Source organism: Eleutherodactylus coqui, chromosome 3 (assembly GCF_035609145.1).
Source record: "Eleutherodactylus coqui strain aEleCoq1 chromosome 3, aEleCoq1.hap1, whole genome shotgun sequence".
Classification (NCBI taxonomy): Eukaryota; Metazoa; Chordata; class Amphibia; order Anura; family Eleutherodactylidae; genus Eleutherodactylus; species Eleutherodactylus coqui.
In genome coordinates, this window is record NC_089839.1 from 147,122,051 (window position 1) to 147,141,633 (window position 19,583).

At 47.0% G+C, this 19,583-nt stretch overlaps 1 protein-coding gene across 1 annotated transcript in view; it reads left to right on the forward strand.

The window, feature by feature from the left end:
* The first annotated feature begins 14,398 nt into the window (after positions 1-14,398).
* PFKFB4 (6-phosphofructo-2-kinase/fructose-2,6-biphosphatase 4) overlaps positions 14,399-19,583 on the forward strand; it is a 69,818-nt gene continuing 64,633 nt past the window's right edge. Inside the window, exon 1 of the mRNA XM_066596279.1 lies at positions 14,399-14,602. Within this exon, the coding sequence (XP_066452376.1) occupies positions 14,554-14,602 (49 nt within the window). The 5' untranslated portion in view covers positions 14,399-14,553. The remainder of the gene's footprint in view (positions 14,603-19,583) is intronic.

Here is a 19,583-nt window from a genome sequence, read left to right on the forward strand (position 1 = left end):
GTGAGAGTTTTTTCGTGCTCTCGCAGCGCAAGAAAGAAAATATCGCCAGTAGGTGTCCACCCTAAGGGTGACTACCAACTAGCATTTTTTATCACTGCGAAATTCGCAGCGTTATTTTTTTCTGCAGGGGTCTATGGGACTTGTAATGTTAAAATCGCGATTTACCGCGATATCGCGATTTTAGCTTTACATGTCCCATAGCCCAAAGACCCCTGCAGAAAAAAAACGCTGCGAATTTTGCAGTAAAAAAAACACTAGTGGGTAGTCACCCTAAGAGAGAGAGAATAATCACATAGGCTTTTGCACTTAATATGCCTTTTACTTTAACTTCCACCAGTACATTTACTTAAACATTGTATAAGTTTATGACACTTTGCAGGAAGAGAAAATTTTTTTTTTTACTTTGCAGTCTCTGGTACGTTAGAGTCTTTTGCATAGCTGTAACAAGAATAATATGAAAACAAAAAATCTACACAGAGCAATGTCTCTTACGTAAAGAGTTCTTATTATTAGAAGAGAAAATCACCATTTAGAAACGCTCTTCTTCCTAATTCATACCATTGGTTCTCTCTGTTCTCTGCCTCAGCCGCAGCTGCTGCAGCACTCTGGAAGGCTGGTTGTAGATGAGGTGGAAGCGGTGTCCATACTGACGGTTAGAGATACAGTGGGTCTCCTCCGCAGTGTCTGTGAAAGCAAACGGGCTGGATTCTGCCTTTCTCCCATAAAGTAGAAATTGAAATTAGCATCTCCGTACATTACAACAAACGGACATAACAGTTCTGGCATATATTCCTTGAAGACTCCATTACCCCGATGTATTAGGATCAATACCGGGTGGGATGCCTGAGCAGTCACTCCGTTGCTCTGGAAAATATGCTGCGTTGGGGCAGGCCTTGTAGAGCCCTCCAAGTGGTCTATTGCAGCACAGGTAGGCAGCTTTATAATCTGCAGATCCTCCTCCCAGTATCCAGGAAGCCTCCGGGGAACTGGCTCAATCGCTGCCATTGAGTTTCTGTGCAGCCTATTTATTCTTGAAGTGGGATCCATATTGTTGTTTGTCTGGCCAATAATGCTTTTGGCTCAGGAGTCTGTAGCTGCAGTTAGCTCTTCGCACAGTGGGCACCAGCAAGTCCATGAAGCAGGGGTAGTCCCCCACCTACTTTGCGCCAGGCCAGGACATTGTCAGATTGGCGCCAAGCAACTTGGTGGGAATTACTTGGCGGAGGTGAATCACAGAGGAGAGCATAGAGAAATGATTGGCACCATCTTGGGTGGCCCCTCTAAAACTTGTATGAGCGTCCAATAATTTGGTTAGGCACACTAGGTTAGATCCTGTTCATGGGATGCCAAAATAAAGTTGTCACAACCTATAAGTAACGCCAGAAGCTACTGTACAAAGCTGGGAGAGATAAGTGTTGGCTTGTCACAGCGGCACTTACCAGGCTGTGGCCCCTGGGGGACATCAGGCAACCAAGGCCAGAGCAGGATCGCAGGCCACCTTCGACACCCCTAGGATAGGGAATAAACGGAATGGGGGATATAGTAGTATTTATGACTCGAGACGCCACCATTCCCACGCACCGGTATGCTACGCGGCAGAGAAATGAACACAGAGACTTGTGTATAGTACTTCAGGTCCCTAGGAACGGTTAGGGCTCGGTATAACTTTTACTTAAGGTATAAACGTTTGCAGCACAGGTATTCAAAGCAATGCAGGTACAATTTTCTTTTAGTAACAAAAGGCTAAAGCTCAGAGGTAGGGAGGATACACAGGATGAAAACCGGTCCTACAGTCCACGTTATCTGTATGGCACCGCTCCTGGACTGGGAGCACTCCAGAGGAGGAAGTGGGGTAGGAGTCACTCCACAGACATTCCCTCCGACAATTATTTAAAGGAAGGCTTAGACAATAAACACCCTGCATGGCAGGCACATTGGTGTAACTCGTAATGTACCTCTGTGCGGTGATCCTGACTCTGGACGGCCGCACATGAAAAGCCTGTAGTGTGAATTGGTATCTGTAAGGTGGGTTCCTCTATACAGAATGATTGGGATTGCTCTCTCTCTCGGATCCTGGGATTTACTCCATTTACATCCACACTCCAATCGCTACAGGATATCGCTCCTCTTCCTCCATCTTAAGAAATCACAGAGACAGGGTATGGTCTAATTATATATCAAAATTTGCCCGTCACAGAATAGACTAACACTATAAAAACCTAATTTTTATTCATAATCATTTATAAATATACAAAGGGCAGCGTACACTCACAAACAAACATATAACAAATTCTAGTGGAATTGGATGGAACAGCCGGGATGGAACAGCCGAGATCCGGATATTTACCCAAAAAGCTGTATATCAGATAGCAGTAATTATCACTAGAGATGCATGTGACTCATAAACTCCAAACATAGATGCTTGGTCTAAGAGTAAGGATAGCACACTGTTATAATATAGCGCCAGAGTGCTCCTAACTAGAGATGAGAGAGTATACTCGCTAAGGCACATTACTCGAGCGAGTAGTGCCTTAGCCGAGTATCTCCCCGCTCGTCTCTAAAGATTCGGGGGCCGGCGGGGGGCGAGGAGCGGCGGGGGAGAGCGGGGAGGAACGGAGGGGAGATCTCTCTCTCCCTCTCCCCCCCGCTCCCCCCTGCAACTTACCTGTCACCGGCGCCGGCCCCCGAATCTTTAGAGACGAGCGGGGAGATACTCGGCTAAGGTACTACTCGCTCGAGTAATGTGCCTTAGCGAGTATACTCGCTCATTACTACTCCTAACATTGATTTCAGAGTATTAAGAGTCACTCGTAATTCTTGTTAGTCAGGCGGGTATTCAACCACCGGAACTAATCTTAGGCTCTTGATTGATAGATAACGTATGACTCGTGTTAACTTGCAAATACTTATGGTTCAACGGGTTTCCCTGCTATATGACTAACAGTTCATCAGGAACCAATTGTATGTCGTGTTATCAATAGGGAGACATCCTCCTACAATAAAGATGGTTGGGATAAGACTATGTTCCTCCATCTTCACCTACATGGAAGCTGAAGGTGCTTCCATGTGACTCTGTGTTAGCATTATCTTGGGTCCCTGAACAAGATGGCACTCGCAGTGAAGATGGATCTCAGACCGGAATCTTTTCCTGTTCTCAAGCACTCCTATTTATCCCTTCACTTGTACCACATGACATGACAAACTGATACACTTACAGGCAGGCAATGATTTTATTAGGCCTCCTTCACACGAACGGATTTCCGCCGCGTAATTCCGCACCGTGAAATCTCCCGTCCTCACCCGCGGAATGCTGTATTTGCCGCGGGTGTACGCGCGGACGGCTTCCATTGCAGTCAATGGAAGCCGTCCGTTCACTCTATCTCCCGCTGTAGCACAGTGGAAGATAGCGTGAAAACGCTTCCCCGCCCACCGCCGCCGCGTCATGTGACACGGTGGGCATGTCACATGACGCGGTGGAGGTGGGCGGGGAAGCGTCATGCGGGAGCGAGGACGCCGGATCCGCAGGTAAGTTTGGGTCTCCTTGGGGGCGCCGTGACGGGCTCCACCGCGGAATTTCGCGGCGGAGCCCATCACGGCCGTGTGCAGCCGGCCTTCCAGCAGGAAGGGGGGCACATAGTGATCTACTTACTGTCACAACTCTCTTTTAAAAAGTAGAGAGTGACCGCATCCACAATCAGACTTGGTGCTAGCTACTCCAGCTAAGAAAACATAGGGACTGCAGGTCTTCACCCTTTAACCTCTAACTAGAGGATCTGGTCTTTCCTGCTAAGAATCCTAGGGGGGCATCACTAGAGTAGTTGCTGACTGGTGGACCAATTGAGCTGCAAAGTTAAGCAGCACAGCGTGGCAGTCGTGGGAAGTCGGTAAAAACATAAAAGCCAAAGGACATACGAAAATCGGAGTCAAGGCAGGGTTAGACCCTCTGCACACAGGCAGAAATTCTGCGGCGGGATTTCCCGTAGAATTTCCGCCCATTGAAGCTGCCATAGGATTGCATTAAAAAACGCAATCCTAGGCAGACGGACGCGATTTGTCCGCGTGAAATCATACACGGAAAACAAGTCGCAGCATGCTCTATTTCTGTGCGGGTCTCGCATGCGTCGGCTGGCCGGCAGCCAGCACATCATAGAGCCGGAGCCGCGGGAGAAGGTGAGTCCCGCACTGGTCCCTGCAGCGGCGCTGGTCGGGTCCCGCTGCGAGATTTCTCGCAAGGAATACAACCCAGCCGTGTGCAGGTGGCCTAAAAGGAGGACATGAGAAATCAGAGACACCATACAAAATGCTTGCTGATGTATACAGTTTTGTGATCAATGCATGCATCTATTGGTTCACAAAAAAGTATTTTGCAAGTGACAATATCATTGAGTGAGGGCTAATACCCACGGACGGATTTCCATGGCGTTATTGAATGTTCACGCTGTGGAATTCCGCGGTATAATTAAACTGCGGCATGCTCCAATTGCCGTAGGAATACCCGTGGCCAGCTTCCATTGTAGTCAATGGAAGCCAAGCGTCAGGCTACACTTCCACTGTAGCACAGCGGACGTATGTAGTGAATACGCGTCTCCGTCCACCGCCGACCGCGTCATGCCGCACTGCCAGTGCGTCATGCGCTGTACTGCGCATGTGCGCCACTTAGGGATGATAATTACGCAGTGGAAGGGAGTATGGGGGATTTGGGGGGCACCTAGCGAAATATCGCAGCAGAGTCCGCCACGGTCGTGGGCATGAGGCCTAGCTGCCTTTTTTTCATGCGATTGTCAATGGGACTTTCTAATGTTAAAAACGCTTTTCAAGTTGGTGCGTTTTTAACATTGGAAAGTCCCATTGACAATCGTGTGAAAAAAAGCAGCGATATCGCGTGAAAAAAACACAAGTGTGCAAGAGCCCTAAAACAGGATTTCTCATACACAGTTCTTTACTACAATGACTGAGACGCAAAACATGAAAGTTAGAAGTTTCCTAATTATAAATTACGGTATAGTTAACTTGATGAAAACTTAGTGCTATGGCAACAGTTTACCAAGTAGGAGGAAGAGTATTATCTTCACCAAAGAATTTGAGAACACAGCTGGGGTTACAGAAACTTGCACTAATTAATCTAAGAACAGGAAATCGGTTTCATAAGGAGACCACATGCTGACTTCAGAATATATGTTAACATTTAAGGCTGGGCTGGGCTCACACAGCCATCAGCATAAATCGCTGCATGGGTCAGGCTGCGTTCTACAGCTTTGGAGCCAACAGTAACTCCGCGTATGGCGGCGAAATTGTACTGCACATGACAGAATATCTCGCGCATGTCCACCTGTTTTTTTTTGTTTAGATTCCCGCAATGTATTTGCGAATGGGCGTATGTATATAAACATGGCAGAATAGAAGATGCTGCGTTCTTTTTTCCGCTCATGTATTACACAATTCCAACATGCTAATGTGAGTGGCACTGTGTTAGGCAATGTAATTGATTGCCTGTGAGTTACCATGTATCACACGGGCATACAGAGCCAACAAAATACACGGTAAACATACGCCCGTGTGAGCCAGGGCTTATACTAAGGCTATGACTAAAAAAAAGAGGATTATATAATGACTAGAGATGAGCGAGCTTACTCGTCCGAACTTGATACTCGTTCGAGTATTAGCGTGTTCGAGATGCTCGTTACTCGTGACGAGTACCACGCGATGTTCGAGTCACTTTCATTTTCTTCCCTGAGAAATTTGCGCGCTTTTCTGGCCAATAGAAAGACAGGGAAGGCATTACAACTTCCCCCTGCGACGTTCAAGCCCTATACCACCCCCCTGCAGTGAGTGGCTGGCGAGATTAGGTGTCACCCGAGTATTAAAATCTGCCCGCCCGCGGCTCGCCACAGATGCATTCTGACATAGTTCAGGGAAAGTGCTGTTGATGCCGGAGCTGCTATAGGGAGAGCGTTAGGAGTGATTTTAGGCTTCAAGAACCCCAACGGTCCTTCTTAGGCCATAGAAATCGCAGATCGCACCTATGTGCGATCTGCGATTCCTGTTCTCTTCTCTATATGCGCTCAATGGCGCCGACCCCATTGAGAACATATAGAAGACAAATCATTCTTCTCTGCCATAGCTGTAACAGCTGTGGCAGAGAAGAACGATGTTTGCCCATTGAATTCAATGGAGCCGGCAATACAGCCGGTTCCACTGAAAGCAATGGGCTGCCAGCGATCGCGGGATGAATTGTCGGGAAGGGCTTAAATATATAAGCCCTTCCCTGCAATTCATCCAGAAATGTGTTACAATAAAAATATATACCGTATATACCGGCGTATAAGGCGACGGGGCGTATAAGACGACCCCCCAACTGTCACCTTATACGCCGGGAATACAGTGGAGCAAAGAATAAAAATCATTACTCACCTCCCCCGGTGTTCTGCGGCGCTGCTGCAGGATGTCGCTCCCTCCTGGTCCCTGGCAGAGCATTGCTTTCTGGACGCAGGGCTTGAAATTCCCGCCTCCAGAAAGCTACTGTGATTAGCTAACACACACCGTCAGCCAATCACAGCCATTCAATGACATCATTGTCATTGGCTGTGATTGGCTGAAGGCACGTGTGTTTTCTGGAGGCGGGGATTTCAAGCCCTGCGTCCAGAAAGCAATGCTCTGCCGGGGACCAGGAGGGAGCGACAGCCTGCAGCAGCGCCACAGAACGCCGGGGGAAGTGAGTAATGATTTTTATTCTTTGCTCCGCTGTATTCCCGGCGTATAAGGTGACAGTTGGGGGGTCGTCTTATACGCCCCGTCGCCTTATACACCGGTATATACGGTATATATTTTTATTTTTACACATTTCTGGATGAATTGCAGGGAAGGGCTTATATATTTAAGCCCTTCCCGACAATTCATCCCGCGCACGCCGGCAGCCCATTGCTTTCAGTGGAACCTGCTGTATTGCCGGCTCCATTGAATTTAATGGGCTAACATCGTTCTTCTCTGCCACAGCTGTTACAGCTATGGCAGAGGAGAACGATCTTTATACTGACAGTGCGGGGGGGGGCCCACTCTTGCCGCTATTGTGGCTTAATAGTGGGACCTGTGAACTTGAGATGCAGCCCAACATGTAGCCCCTCGCCTGCCCTATCCGTTGCTGTGTCGTTCCCATCACTTTCTTGAATTGCCCCGATTTTCACAAATGAAAACCTTAGCGAGCATCGGTGATATACAAAAATGCTCGGGTCGCCCATTGACTTCAATGGGGTTCGTTAGTCGAAACGAACCCTCGAGCATCGCGAAAATTTCGTCCCGAGTAACGAGCACCCGAGCATTTTGGTGCTCGCTCATCTCTAATAATGACTAAAGTTCCTCAGCAAGTTTGTTGTTCACTGTAGACTGGAAGGTATACTAACGGGTCTGATTACCTGTCGGCAGACCTAAGAAACACATTAGCTCAGATTTAGGTCTCATTCACACGTGTAATGCATTGTTATGCTGGCCGCTTCGCGGCCGAAAATTGCATTGATGAAGGATAGCCGCAATCGGGTCCTGAGATTAATTAGCTTATTCTCGTCCGTTAACATAGGCATATCATGGAATTAAATACGCTGCAGCGCAGAATTCGTCAGTCAGCAGAAATCCTCGTAATGACTTCTAATGCTTATAGAGAGCCAGATGCCTTCTTTCCCGTTGCTGATGCAGGTAAACTCCCTCCCCCTCCCTTTTTCAGCTCCCATAGGAGTCTATGGGAGCCTCCAGCGTTTTTCGTCAAAAGATAGGGCAAGACCTATCTTTTGATATAACAAAAACGATAGTGAATTAGACATTTTACCGATGCAATTTTTTCATATGCACGAAAAAAAACAGGTGGTAGGTCAGTGTGCTCTGTCAGGACCACTGAGTTGTGTCTTCTGACATAATAACGGCTTAGTTGTGCTATTTTTGTCCCCCCCCCCCCCCCTTCCAAGAGCCCTAACTGTGTTGTTCTGTTGGTCAGACTCTGTGTTTTGTATATGTTGCAGGACCTTCGATGGTGTCACCAGGGGCGGAGCGATGACGTTACCAGGGGTGGAGCATCAGAAGCACTCACACACAAACATACAGACAAGTGGTCCTTTGTAGATTGATACGTTATACCAAATTGTTCAGATGGCGGTGCACTCTGCTGGAGCGCCATCTAGCAGGATTCCTGGTGTGGGGGGGGGGGCGGCAGGAGAGAGAGATCTCTCTCACTCTCACCCCCGCCGCCCCCCCGCATTTGCTCAGACGAGTAATCAGTTACTCCAGAAGACCGATGCTCGCTCGAGTATCTGCCTTAAATGAGTGTGCTCGCTCATCTCTAGTGGCATCCAAAACCAAGGTTCTTTGCAAGAATGCGAATGGGTCAGTACATTACAGGCCCCTTTAAGCACACACTACAAGGCAGTCATGGGGAGTTGCAGTCCACCGTCTTGGGTCCATTTCACACATGCCTAATATAGGTGTATTTTAACGATCTATGAAGCTGTTAGTTTATGCACTTTGCGGTTGTCAATGAGTCGTATTATGCTAGTGTTAAATCGGCCTGCTTATTATGTCACAAACTACTAATTCATATTTGTAGACACACCCTGGAAGGCTTTCAATTGGATGTTTGAATTTACAAGTTAGAGCAAATTGTGCCAAATGCAGTATATAAAAATGGAGCATACGGCATAATAAATTATATAATATAATAAAAATTAAGCCTCCTCCTTTATATCACATCACGTCCTGTTTACATTTATACCAGTAACGTGGCCAAAAACATGTTGGATGTCATAAATAACCGTGGGTCATTTTATGACTTTCGTTCACACACGCCTGTACTCCACTTGTGTGGTGCAAATTGCCATAGACTTCTGCCACATTTTGCTTATTGATGTTCAATAACCAGTTAGTTACATGATCCAAATTGTGTAATTTTGTTCTTCGGCCATGCTACCTATACAAGTAAATTAAGGGTATGTTCACACTTAGCCGTAGGTATATTAAGGAATCTGCATGAAATTAATGCGGATTCCACGCTTCAAAGTCACAGCAAATCTGCATCACTGAAGTGCCCTATTGCTGTCAATAGGAATCTACATTGTACTCAATACAGCATAGCTGTTTAATTTTTTTGCAGATTTCAAATTAGTGCACAAAAAAGTGTTAACCAATAGAATTATTAAAAGGAAGAATAAGAAAAAATGGTTATCCCAGATAACTACTGTCTCAAAGAAAAATAGGTGGTCCCCCATAGCTAACAGTCAAGAGGTCAGCACTTTCACACAGCGGAGAAAATCATGTGAGATTTGTGCATTGCGAGACAAACGAATCTCATCACGGTGGAGGATCACTACATTCCTGAAGTGATGCAATGCGGTTTTAACAGAAAAACGCCTCGCATCCGTGTGGTCATCACATATTGGTGAGCGCAATATCAGCCTAAAGGGGTTGTTTTAAACAGCTAGCCATGACCTAAAACAACAAGCAGCGCAACGGCTTTCCGGTAAGCGCCGCAATGGCCCTGCAGCTCTTCCGGTCTGTTTATAGAGGAAATCAGGTGACCGCTGCAACGGGTGAGCCGAAGTGTCATATCGGGCTTGCCTGTTTGAAGTTGACCTTAGTGTGAATGATAAAAGCAGTTTTTCCTTTGAGGATAATTTTTACAGGCATTATATTTGGAGGTTAATTGCTCTTTGATTTATTCCTAAATACAATATCACAATGGGAATAATAAGGAGGGAGTGCTTATACTCGGCTCTTTCTGTACCTCCCATAGAGTTGCATGGAGCAGCAGTGAGCACATATGACAGCTTCTTTATGGAAACTCCCTCGTTGTGGATATGCTGGTGAAGAGGAACCGTAACCTTGGGTGGCAGTTTGGCTGGATTGGAATGATGTACCTCGATTGTTCCATCTGGCAGTCCTCTGTAATCAATGGCCTTACAACTAGACAAAAATGTTGCATGCAAATATTGATTGTTTACGGCGAAAATAGACACTGGCACTTTTGATCCTGCATGAAAGTTCCCACTGAAAAAATAGGTCCTTTTAAGGTGCCCCTAAACTTTCGACAAATGTTGCCTGAACCCAATGATTTAGGCAGGATCTAATGTCTACGGGGGTGTCCTGACTCTCCCCCAACAGCTAATGTCCAGGGAAAAAAATGGTTGGGCATGATAGATTTAAACATGTCCAATCCTTTTTTTCCCAAGGGAGATAAGCCACTGGCAGAGGTGTCTAGCATTTCCTTATTTTACTCTCCCTTTTGAGAACACATGCACGCTCGGCCAAGGCTAATGTGCATGTGTAGGGGTTGGGAAGGCATAGCTGTTGGATCAACAAGCATCCAATTGGTACAGCAACCTATTGACATCATTTTCTATCCAAATTTTTTGCATCATTGGCACTTAAAGGTCTTTTACCACAAAATATATTTATTCCCTATTCACAGGATGGGGAAATAAAGGGATTTTCCCGGAACCAAACCACAACTGCTCATAGTTATGATCTCCTACTAAGGAATGGCAATCTGTAGTTTGTTTTGCTGCTCTGGACGCACTTCTTCGTCCTTTGTGCTGCCGCCGATCTGCTGCTGTGTTTATATGCATCACTTCCACTCCTGTTCTCCTGCCCTGCACATCTAACAGACGGATGTTGGAGACTATGGACAGGGAAAGAAGCACTGACAATGGACAAGACATTGGTGGAACCAGTGCTATTTCTCGTGACTCTCCGCTCTCTCTCCCTTCCCACTATGGGGAAATACCGAAGCCCCGAAGGGCTGTATCTCTCTCTCCTCCTGGAGCAGTGGGACTTTTTTTTAAGCAACACACTGCTCCGGATCGTTTGAATGCTCGATTTTCACACTAATTAAGCTCGGGGCTTCTGTATGCAAAAATCACCCGTTCATGTGATTTTTCGTGCAGTTAGACGCGATTTTTTTGCGCAGCTAACCTCTATGCGATTTGCATGCCTATGTGAACGAGCCCTTAGGGTCACACAGGCTTTATTTACCTGGACTCTGCACTGAAATCCACGTCCTTTTCGCATCCCAATGGGTATCTACAGTGCAAATTTTTCCATAGTTGAAATCTGCATTACAGAAAGGTAAACACTGACATGACCATTCTTGATGTGGATTCAATGGTTCTAATCCGTGCGCAGGTCTGTGGCATTTTCACAAGCAAATTCTCAGCAGAAATGCAGGGCTTCAGATTTCTACCATGGAATATGATGTGAATCAGAGTTGGATTTTTTCACTGCAATCTTAAAACTGTGTGAACATGGCCTAAAAGGACCACCAAATGTTTGCCACAGAGTTGCCTTCAATACCCCTTGCTATTAGTCAAATTAGGCCTCCTTCACACGACTTTATGCGTTTTTACGTTTGCCCGTAAGCACCGTATAATTGCATGAAAGAGGATTTGACCTGATCAAGTCCCGATCTTTCTTTGCGTGCCATTCTCATGGGCGCACTGCGGTGTGAATGTTAAAAACTAGGCAGAAGCGATGGAAACCAATGATCTCTATAAAATCATTGGAATGACCAATAATGATTAATTATGGCCAGCTGTCTTCTTTTGCCAGCGTTGTACGCAGGGTAACTACCTAACCCTCCCTTTTTTCCAGCTGCCATATACGTCTATGGCAGCTTTCTGCGTATCACATCAAAAGATAGGTCAAGACCTAACTTTTCATGTGCTGTATAAAAAAGGTGACGAAAAACGGTCCTGTGGGTCCTATTTTTTATCGTGCTATTATTTTATGTAACAAAACAAAATCAGTTGTCTGAATGAACCTATTGAAATCCAATGCTTCGCACGGTTGCACTTTATGTGTGATTTTTTTCATGCGCTGAAATGCCTTTGTAAATACGGTCGTCTAAATAAGCTCTAAGAGTGGCTTTACACAGGACAACTGTCATCTGAATAGGTGTTTGAAATAGTCACTTAAGCCTCATGTCCACAGGGAAAATCAGGCCCACCGCAGATTCTACATGCAGAATCCTGCAGCGGGTCCCTCCTGCCCCCGCGGACATGAGGCTAAAAATAAGAATAAACTCACCTGTCCGGACGCTGTGGATTTTCCCTCCGTCGCGGCCGGATCTTCTTTCTTCGGCCCCGCGGATGTGCTCGGCACGCCGGCAGCGCGCATTGGTCGGGCACATCCGGTAAGTTTTAATTCTGGTACGGGTGGTCCGCGGATCCGGACGGCTTCCATAGGCTTCAATAGAAGCTTGCGGGAGCCATCCCCGCGGGAGACCTGAACTAAAATGGTGCATGTCGCGTTTTTTTTCCTGCACACGCAATCCGCGCCTCAAGGGGAAAATGACATCCGCAGGTATTTAACTACCTGCGGGTGTCCAATGCATCCCTATGGGGCGCGGATTCGCGTGTGGGAAAAACGCTGCGGATTTAAAATCATCTTTTCCCCATGGACATGAGGCCTAAAGCGTACAACTAACTGTTTGTGAGCATTTACACAACGCAATTGTTCTCTTGTTGTTCAGTTTTCCTAATAAATTATTGGGAGCTGTTCATGTGATTTCTTGTGCAGTTAGACGCAATTTTTTTGTGCAGCTAACTTCTATGCGATTTGCACGCCCGTGTGAACAAGCCCATAGGGTCACACAGGGTTTATTTACCTGGATTCTGCACTGAAATCCACGTCTGTAGGGCCTTAGTTGCGCAAATGCGTACTAAAATAGAGCATGCTGTGAGTTTTTTTGCTCACGCAAAAACAAAAATGAGAATGAACCCATCGAAATCAATGGGGTCTATTCTATGCATATTGTGTGCATAAATATGTCTATAGAAAGCCGCCCTTAAGGTACCTTTACATGGGGAGATTATCACTCGAATAACTGCTGGAAACCGCAAACTCGAACAATAGTCGTCCTGTGCCCCCCCCGACTCGTCAGAGTAGCTTTTTTTCTAACGTGCCTACAAACCAAGTGACTTATTTCCCTGTGTAACTTGACAGTTGTTCATCTATGGTGGTGCGCGACCGGAAGAAATCTGTCTCCGTTCTCCGAACGACTATTGCTGCTGTGTGAGAGCCCATGAGCGATAGATGGTGGGACGGTTGTCGGACACAGTCCTCCCCTGCAAAGTAGCTTTCATGGTCCTTTTACATGGGCCGACAGTCGGGTAAACAAGCGCCGATGTCACCACTAAGGCCGCTAGCGCTTGTACAGAGCATTTATACTGACAGGCTTCACCGGCTTCCCGTCTGCTTCTATGTGAAGCGCTGGGCAGAGAAGTGTTCAGACAGAACCACAAGCCCGCGATCTAGCGACGGTGTTTAAGCTGAAAAGTCAACTTAAAAATCTGTGAAAGAAAAGTGGGTGAATTTGGGGAATTAACACTACGATTATCACTCAAATTCGTTTGTTACTTGTTTACAACAGATGACAATTAATCAGCCAGGGACTATATTTAGGTGAGCGGAGATGACGCGAATAGTAAATGTTTATCGCGCCCTGTAGGTGGCCATGTTTACACAGAACAACTGTCACATTAACTTTCTGCAAGGACTATTCAGACGATAGCTGCCCCATGTAAGCCGCCATGTCTGTAGAGAGGTCCACTAGTTGCTCATTTGAATACAATTTATCAATCCCTGCCATTATAGTCCAGCGCCAGAGGCAGCTGACTGCACGTCCCCAGGACTGACAGGAACTGTCCGGCCCTTATGTCGGTGCAGCAGACTTGTCACTGACGTGGGGTAACGTATGGCCGCTCTCCCCCCGCAGTGTGAGGGTTAATGATGTGAGGTAATGTGTGGCCGCTCTCTCCCAGCAGTGTGAGGGTTACTGACGTGAGGTAATGTGTGGCCACTCTCCCCCGCAGTGTGAGGGTTACTGACGTGAGGTAATGTGTGGCCGCTCTCCCCCGCAGTGTGAGGGTTACTGACGTGAGGTAATGTGTGGCCGCTCTCCTCCGGCAGTGTGAGGGTTAATGACGTGAGGTAACATATGGCCGCTCTCCTCCGACAGTGTGAGGGTTAATGATGTGAGGTAATGTGTGGCCGCTCTCCTCCGGCAGTGTGAGGGTTACTTGTGGTCGCTCTCCTCCGGCAGTGTGAGGGTTAATGATGTGAGGTAATGTGTGGCCGCTCTCCTCTGGCAGTGTGAGGGTTACTGACCTGAGGTAATGTGTGGCTGCTTTTACCTGGCAGTGTAAGGGTTACTTGTGGCCACTCTCCCCCGCAGTGTGAGGGTTACTGACGTGAGGTAATGTGTGGCCGCTCTCTCCGGCAGTGTGAGGGTTAATGACGCGCCTCCTGTGTGTGTAAACACAGCCCTGTGTGAGAGCTGCCGTCCTCCTCCCTCCTCTCTGTCATCCCGGCCTATGGCCGGCCCGTGTGTCAGAGCCAGGCCCCTGGGAGGGTCTGTACTGCTACATTCCTCGGGTGCCCCTGCCCGGGCTGTAATAAGGAGGGCGTCCTCACACATGGCAGGGCAGCAGGACTAAGGAGAGCAGCATGCAGCTGGCAGCGGCTGTGCCCGGCTGCCTCGTAGCTCCGCTCTGCTGACACCGGAGGGAACGGCTCCCAGCAATGAGGGGGAGCGACTGTAACGGCAGCACCAACCGGAGGGCGCTGAGAGGTAGGAGACGGGATACACAGGGTTAATGTATGCCTGTTGCAGAATGTGTACGTGCTGCTGGGCATGTAAACACACGTGCCTGTCTTTGCCCCCTGTGTGGTGCCCTCTGCCTGTCTGTGCCCCCTGTGTGGTGCCCTCTGCCTGTTTGTGCCCCCTGTGTGGTGCCCTCTGCCTGTCTGTGCCCCCTGTGTGGTGCCCTCTGCCTGCCTGTGCCTCCTGTGTGGTGCCCTCTGCCTGTCTGTGCCCCCTGTGTGGTGCCCTCTGCCTGTCTGTGCCCCCTGTGTGGTGCCCAGCTCTATTCCTCCTCTTCTTCACTGCTGTGTATTGCCTCTCATTGTGTCAGTAAATCTCTATATCAGCGGGTGCAGATATGCCTGTATGATATGCCATTTGCAGTGTTGTCGGTTTATTTGTGACCATGCACTAGTAGACTGACACATTCCCCCATCGCCTTGTGTGAGGTAGGTACAACAGGTCAAGCCGGTGGGCATTTGCACTGTTTTTATCTTGTTACCCCATGAAGTGTCACCCTTACCTGCGCCAAATCCAGCCGAGGACCGTTCTTGCGTCCTTCTGACAGATGGCTTCATCCTTGTGGGCCATTTGTCAGGTTCACAAGACGTATGACAGACCGGGCCTCGTGTGTAACGTATCCCCCGTTACTGCAAGGTGGGGGGTATGCGTATGTCACACAGTAGATATTTTATATATTTTATTTTTCAAACAGGACCCCCACCTCTAATGACTTTGCATGAAAACCTGTCAATGAGCGACCCAAAAATAGTGTAGATTATTTACAAACAAGCACCCATGTGTCTGACACACTGTCACTTCTTCTAGCAGGGCACATTGATACATTGTTGCATTACCCAGTGTGGTAAACCTCGCCCAGCCCTGTATTTGCTACCTTGTGTTTACTAATACACAGAGTGGAATCCTGACTGCATAGAGTTTGTAGAAAAACATAGCAGGTTGCGGCTGAAGACAGTATGTAAGATCTGTAGAATGTGTCATTCTAGCTACTGCATAGTGTTTGTTATTGGTGGGGCCTATGAGCTCGGAAGCCTGCGGATATACTGTAGTAGTGCGATACTTAGAATTGGAGCAAGATTTCTAGTCAACAAACAGAATCTACAACTGAATACAAAGCTTACGTATGCTGCAGCCCCTTCTTCTTGGGGATCAGAGTAGGTCTGAGCTCACAGACCCAGACGAGAGACATTGCTTGACAGTTCCTTTAAAGGGAACCTTTCATTAAGTTCTTACAATCTACGATAAACTTTTAATAGCCCTGCTAATGAGATTTCGTTATCGCCAATTAGTTTTGTAATCCCTTCCCTGGTACCTTTTACAATCTGCTTTTGAAGAGTTTTCTTGTGCTATTAAATTGAGTTGAAGAGAGTCAGATTTTTCCGTCAGCGCCGTGCCCAGCATGCCCCTGTTCTTGACTGGCATGCTTACTGATTTCTTCGCTGTAAGGGCGCCCACCCACTGGCGTTTTTTTTCACTGCGAAATTCGCAGGGTTTTTTTTTCTGCAGGGGGTCTATGGGACTTGTAATTTACCGCGATATCGCGATTTTGCGCAATCGCGATTTTAGCTTTGCATGTCCCATAGCCCAAAGACCCCTGCAGAAAAAAAAAACGCTGCGAATTTCGCAGTAAAAAAACGCTAGTGGGTGGGCACCCTAACGTTGCGCAGGCGCCATAGCAGACCTGTGCACCTAAGCTCTCCCTTACTTGTTGAGACTTCAACGGCGTGCAGCACATGCACCTTGAATTTAGTTACTCAAACACATGCGCAGTATGTCAGTGAAGTTACAGCTAGTAAGAGAGCTGAGGTGCGCGGGCAGGGTTTGCTACGTGCCCGCACAGGATTACAGCAAAGAGAAATTGGTATGCATGCCTGACATGTTCAGGGGAAACGTCTGACTCTTTTCTGCAAAATCGGACTCTTTTTCAGCTCATTAGACTACAGCGCGGGAAAACTTCACAAGCAGATTGTAAATGTACTGGGGCACGGATTATTAAGCCAAATAGCGATAAGGAACTCTCATTAGCAGCGCTGTTAGGCTGCCTGTCCATGGGCGTTTTTACATTGCGTTCCCCACGGCAATTATCCGGCCGCAATGCACGCTTTTCATAGTGTTGCTATGGAAAGCGCAGCCCCCTTGTCCACGAGTGGAGAATCGTAGCGATTCTTCACTCGCGGCTGGCAATTTGCAGCATGCTGCGATTCTCTGCAGTCAGCCTATCTGTCAGATAGGCTGACCGCAGAGATCCGTCTGCAGGCTCCTGCTCCCAGGCGGCAGCCTGGACAGGCAGCCTTAAGCTGGCTGCACACAAATGTAATTTGCAAGTGACAGCTGCACGGCACACAGCAACATTGCATACTTGCTGCAGATTGCCGATTGCCATACACTATCTTGGCATTTATGCGAGCGTAATACGCGCCAAGATGGGGCATGCTGCAGTGTTTATTGCATGTGTATTTCGTGCAATATTTGTGATCGGCAGCATGGGAGCCTATGGCAGATTGGCACAGCTTAATCAGAGCGCAAAGCCCGTCTTGTGAAGGCGCCCTTAAAGGTTTATTGTGGATTGCATTGTAAAAGCAGAGCCACGTGCACAGAACCTTTGCAGTGGCACAGTCCTTGCGGATCCGTATCATGAAGTCATTGGCATTCGCTACCATACAACACATCCATCCTTCCTTGTAGAAAAGCCTATGAGAAAAAACACCAGGTGCAGAGAGAACTTTTGAAACACCATGAAACCCCCAAAAACAGCAAAAGTCGGGGAAAAAAACAAACGTTATGGGCTCCTGCCCACAGACTGATATTTGCTGTGGAATCTGTGGCGGGCGTCCGCACCGTGGATCTGCAACAAATAGTGCCCATAGCATACCATGGGAAATCCATTTTTCCTGCACACCTCCAAAAGTGGAGGAAAAAAATCACGCGGACGGATTCTATCGAAGTCAATGGAAGCTGTCTGATACAGGGCCCTTCCGCAAGTGCAGGATTCACTAAATTATCCCAGACAGATATTTGTCCAGCCTCTGTTTGAACACTTCCATTGAAGGAGAACTCGCCACCTCCCGTGGTAACCTGTTCCACTCATTGATCACCCTCACTGTCAGAAAGTTGTTTTGTTTTTTTTTCTAATATCTAATCTGTGTCTCCTCCCTTTCAGTTTCATCCCATTGCTTTTAGTCTTTCCTTGTACAAATGAGAATCAGGCTGATCCCTCTGCACTGTGACAGCCCTTCAGATATTTGTAGACCGCTATTAAGTCTCTCTCACCCTTCTTGTTTTCAAGCTAAATATTCCCAGATCTTTTAACCGTTTCCAATAGGACATGATTTGCAGACCGCTCACCATCTTGGTATCTCTTCTCTGAACTTGCTTCAGTTTGTCTGTCTTTTTTTTTTTTTTTTTAAAGTGGGGTGCCTAGGACTGGACACAGCATTCCAGATGAGGTCTGACTAAGGAAGAGTAGAGGGGGGATAATTAGCTCACGTGATCTAGACTCTTTGCTTCTCTTAATACATCCCAGAATTGTGTTTGCCTTTTTGGCTGCTGCATCACATTGTTGACTCATGTTCAGTCTATGATCTTTTAGTATACCCAAGTCTTTTCCACATGTATAGCCCAATTCCTCCCATTCTGTATGTGTTTTTTTTTTTTCATTTTTCTTGTATGTAGGTCTTCAGAGGTAGGATTTTGCATTTCTCCTTGTTAAATACCATTTTGTTAGTCGCCGCCCACTGTTCAAGCTTTTCTAGGTCTTTTTGAATCCTCTTTCTCTCTTCTCTAGTGTTAGCTATCCCTCCTAGCTGTGTGTCATCGTCAAATTTAATCAGTTTCCCATCAATTTCCTCCTCTAGATCTTTTATAAAAATGTTGAACAACACTGGGCCTAGGACAGAGCCTTGTGGTACCCTACTTGATACATTCTTCCACTTGAATGTGCAGCCATTTATGACCACTCTTTGAGTATGATCACTCAGCCAATTGTGAATCCACCTAACAGTTGCCCCGTCAATCCCATATTTGGTCTTTTTTTTTTTTTTTAATAAGTATGGTATGAGATACTTTGTCAAATGCTTTACTCAAGTCAAGATATACTACCGTATTTTCCAGCATATAAGACAACGGGGCATATAAGACTACCCCCAACATTTCATCTTATATGCCGGGAGTACAGTGTGGGGAGAAAAAAAAAAAGAATACTCTCCTCCCGCGGCGCTGCTGCAGGCTGTCTTTTCCCAGTGCACACTGGCAGAGCATTGCTTTCTGCAAGCAGAGCTTGAATGCCCCGTCTCCAGAAAGCTAATGCTCTGATTGGCTAAAGCCAGACTTGGCTAACGGCAGACTAAGTTAGCCAATCAGAGCATTAGCTTTCTGGAGGTGGGGCATTTAAGCCCCACTTGCAGAAAGCAATGCTCTGCCGGCGTGCACGGGGGAGAGACAGCCTGCAGCAGCGCCGCAGGAGGTGAGTATTCAGTTTTTTTGTTTTTTTTTCGGACAACTGTATACCCGGCGTATAAGACGACCCCCGACTGCAGAGCAAATTTTTCGGGGTTAAAAGGTCGTCTTATACGCCGGAAAATATGGTATATCCACCGCATATCCCTGATCAACCTAGTCAGTGATTCTGTCATAGAAGAAAATTTGATTCATCTGGCATGACTTGTTTGTTACAAACTCATGCTGGCTCTGGTTAATTACTCCATTTTCATCCAGGTACTTGCATACATGCTGTTTGATAATTTGTTCAAAGATTTTTCTCGGTATTGAAGTCAGGCTCACAGGCCTGTAGTTTCCTGGATCCACCTTCTTCCTTTTTTTGAAGATAGGGACAACATTTGCCCTTTTCCAATCTTCTGGGACTTCTCCTGTTCTTCAGGAATTTTCAAAGATTATGGCGAGTGGTTCAGCAATTACCTCCGCTGCTTCCTTTAGTATCCTATGATGTAAT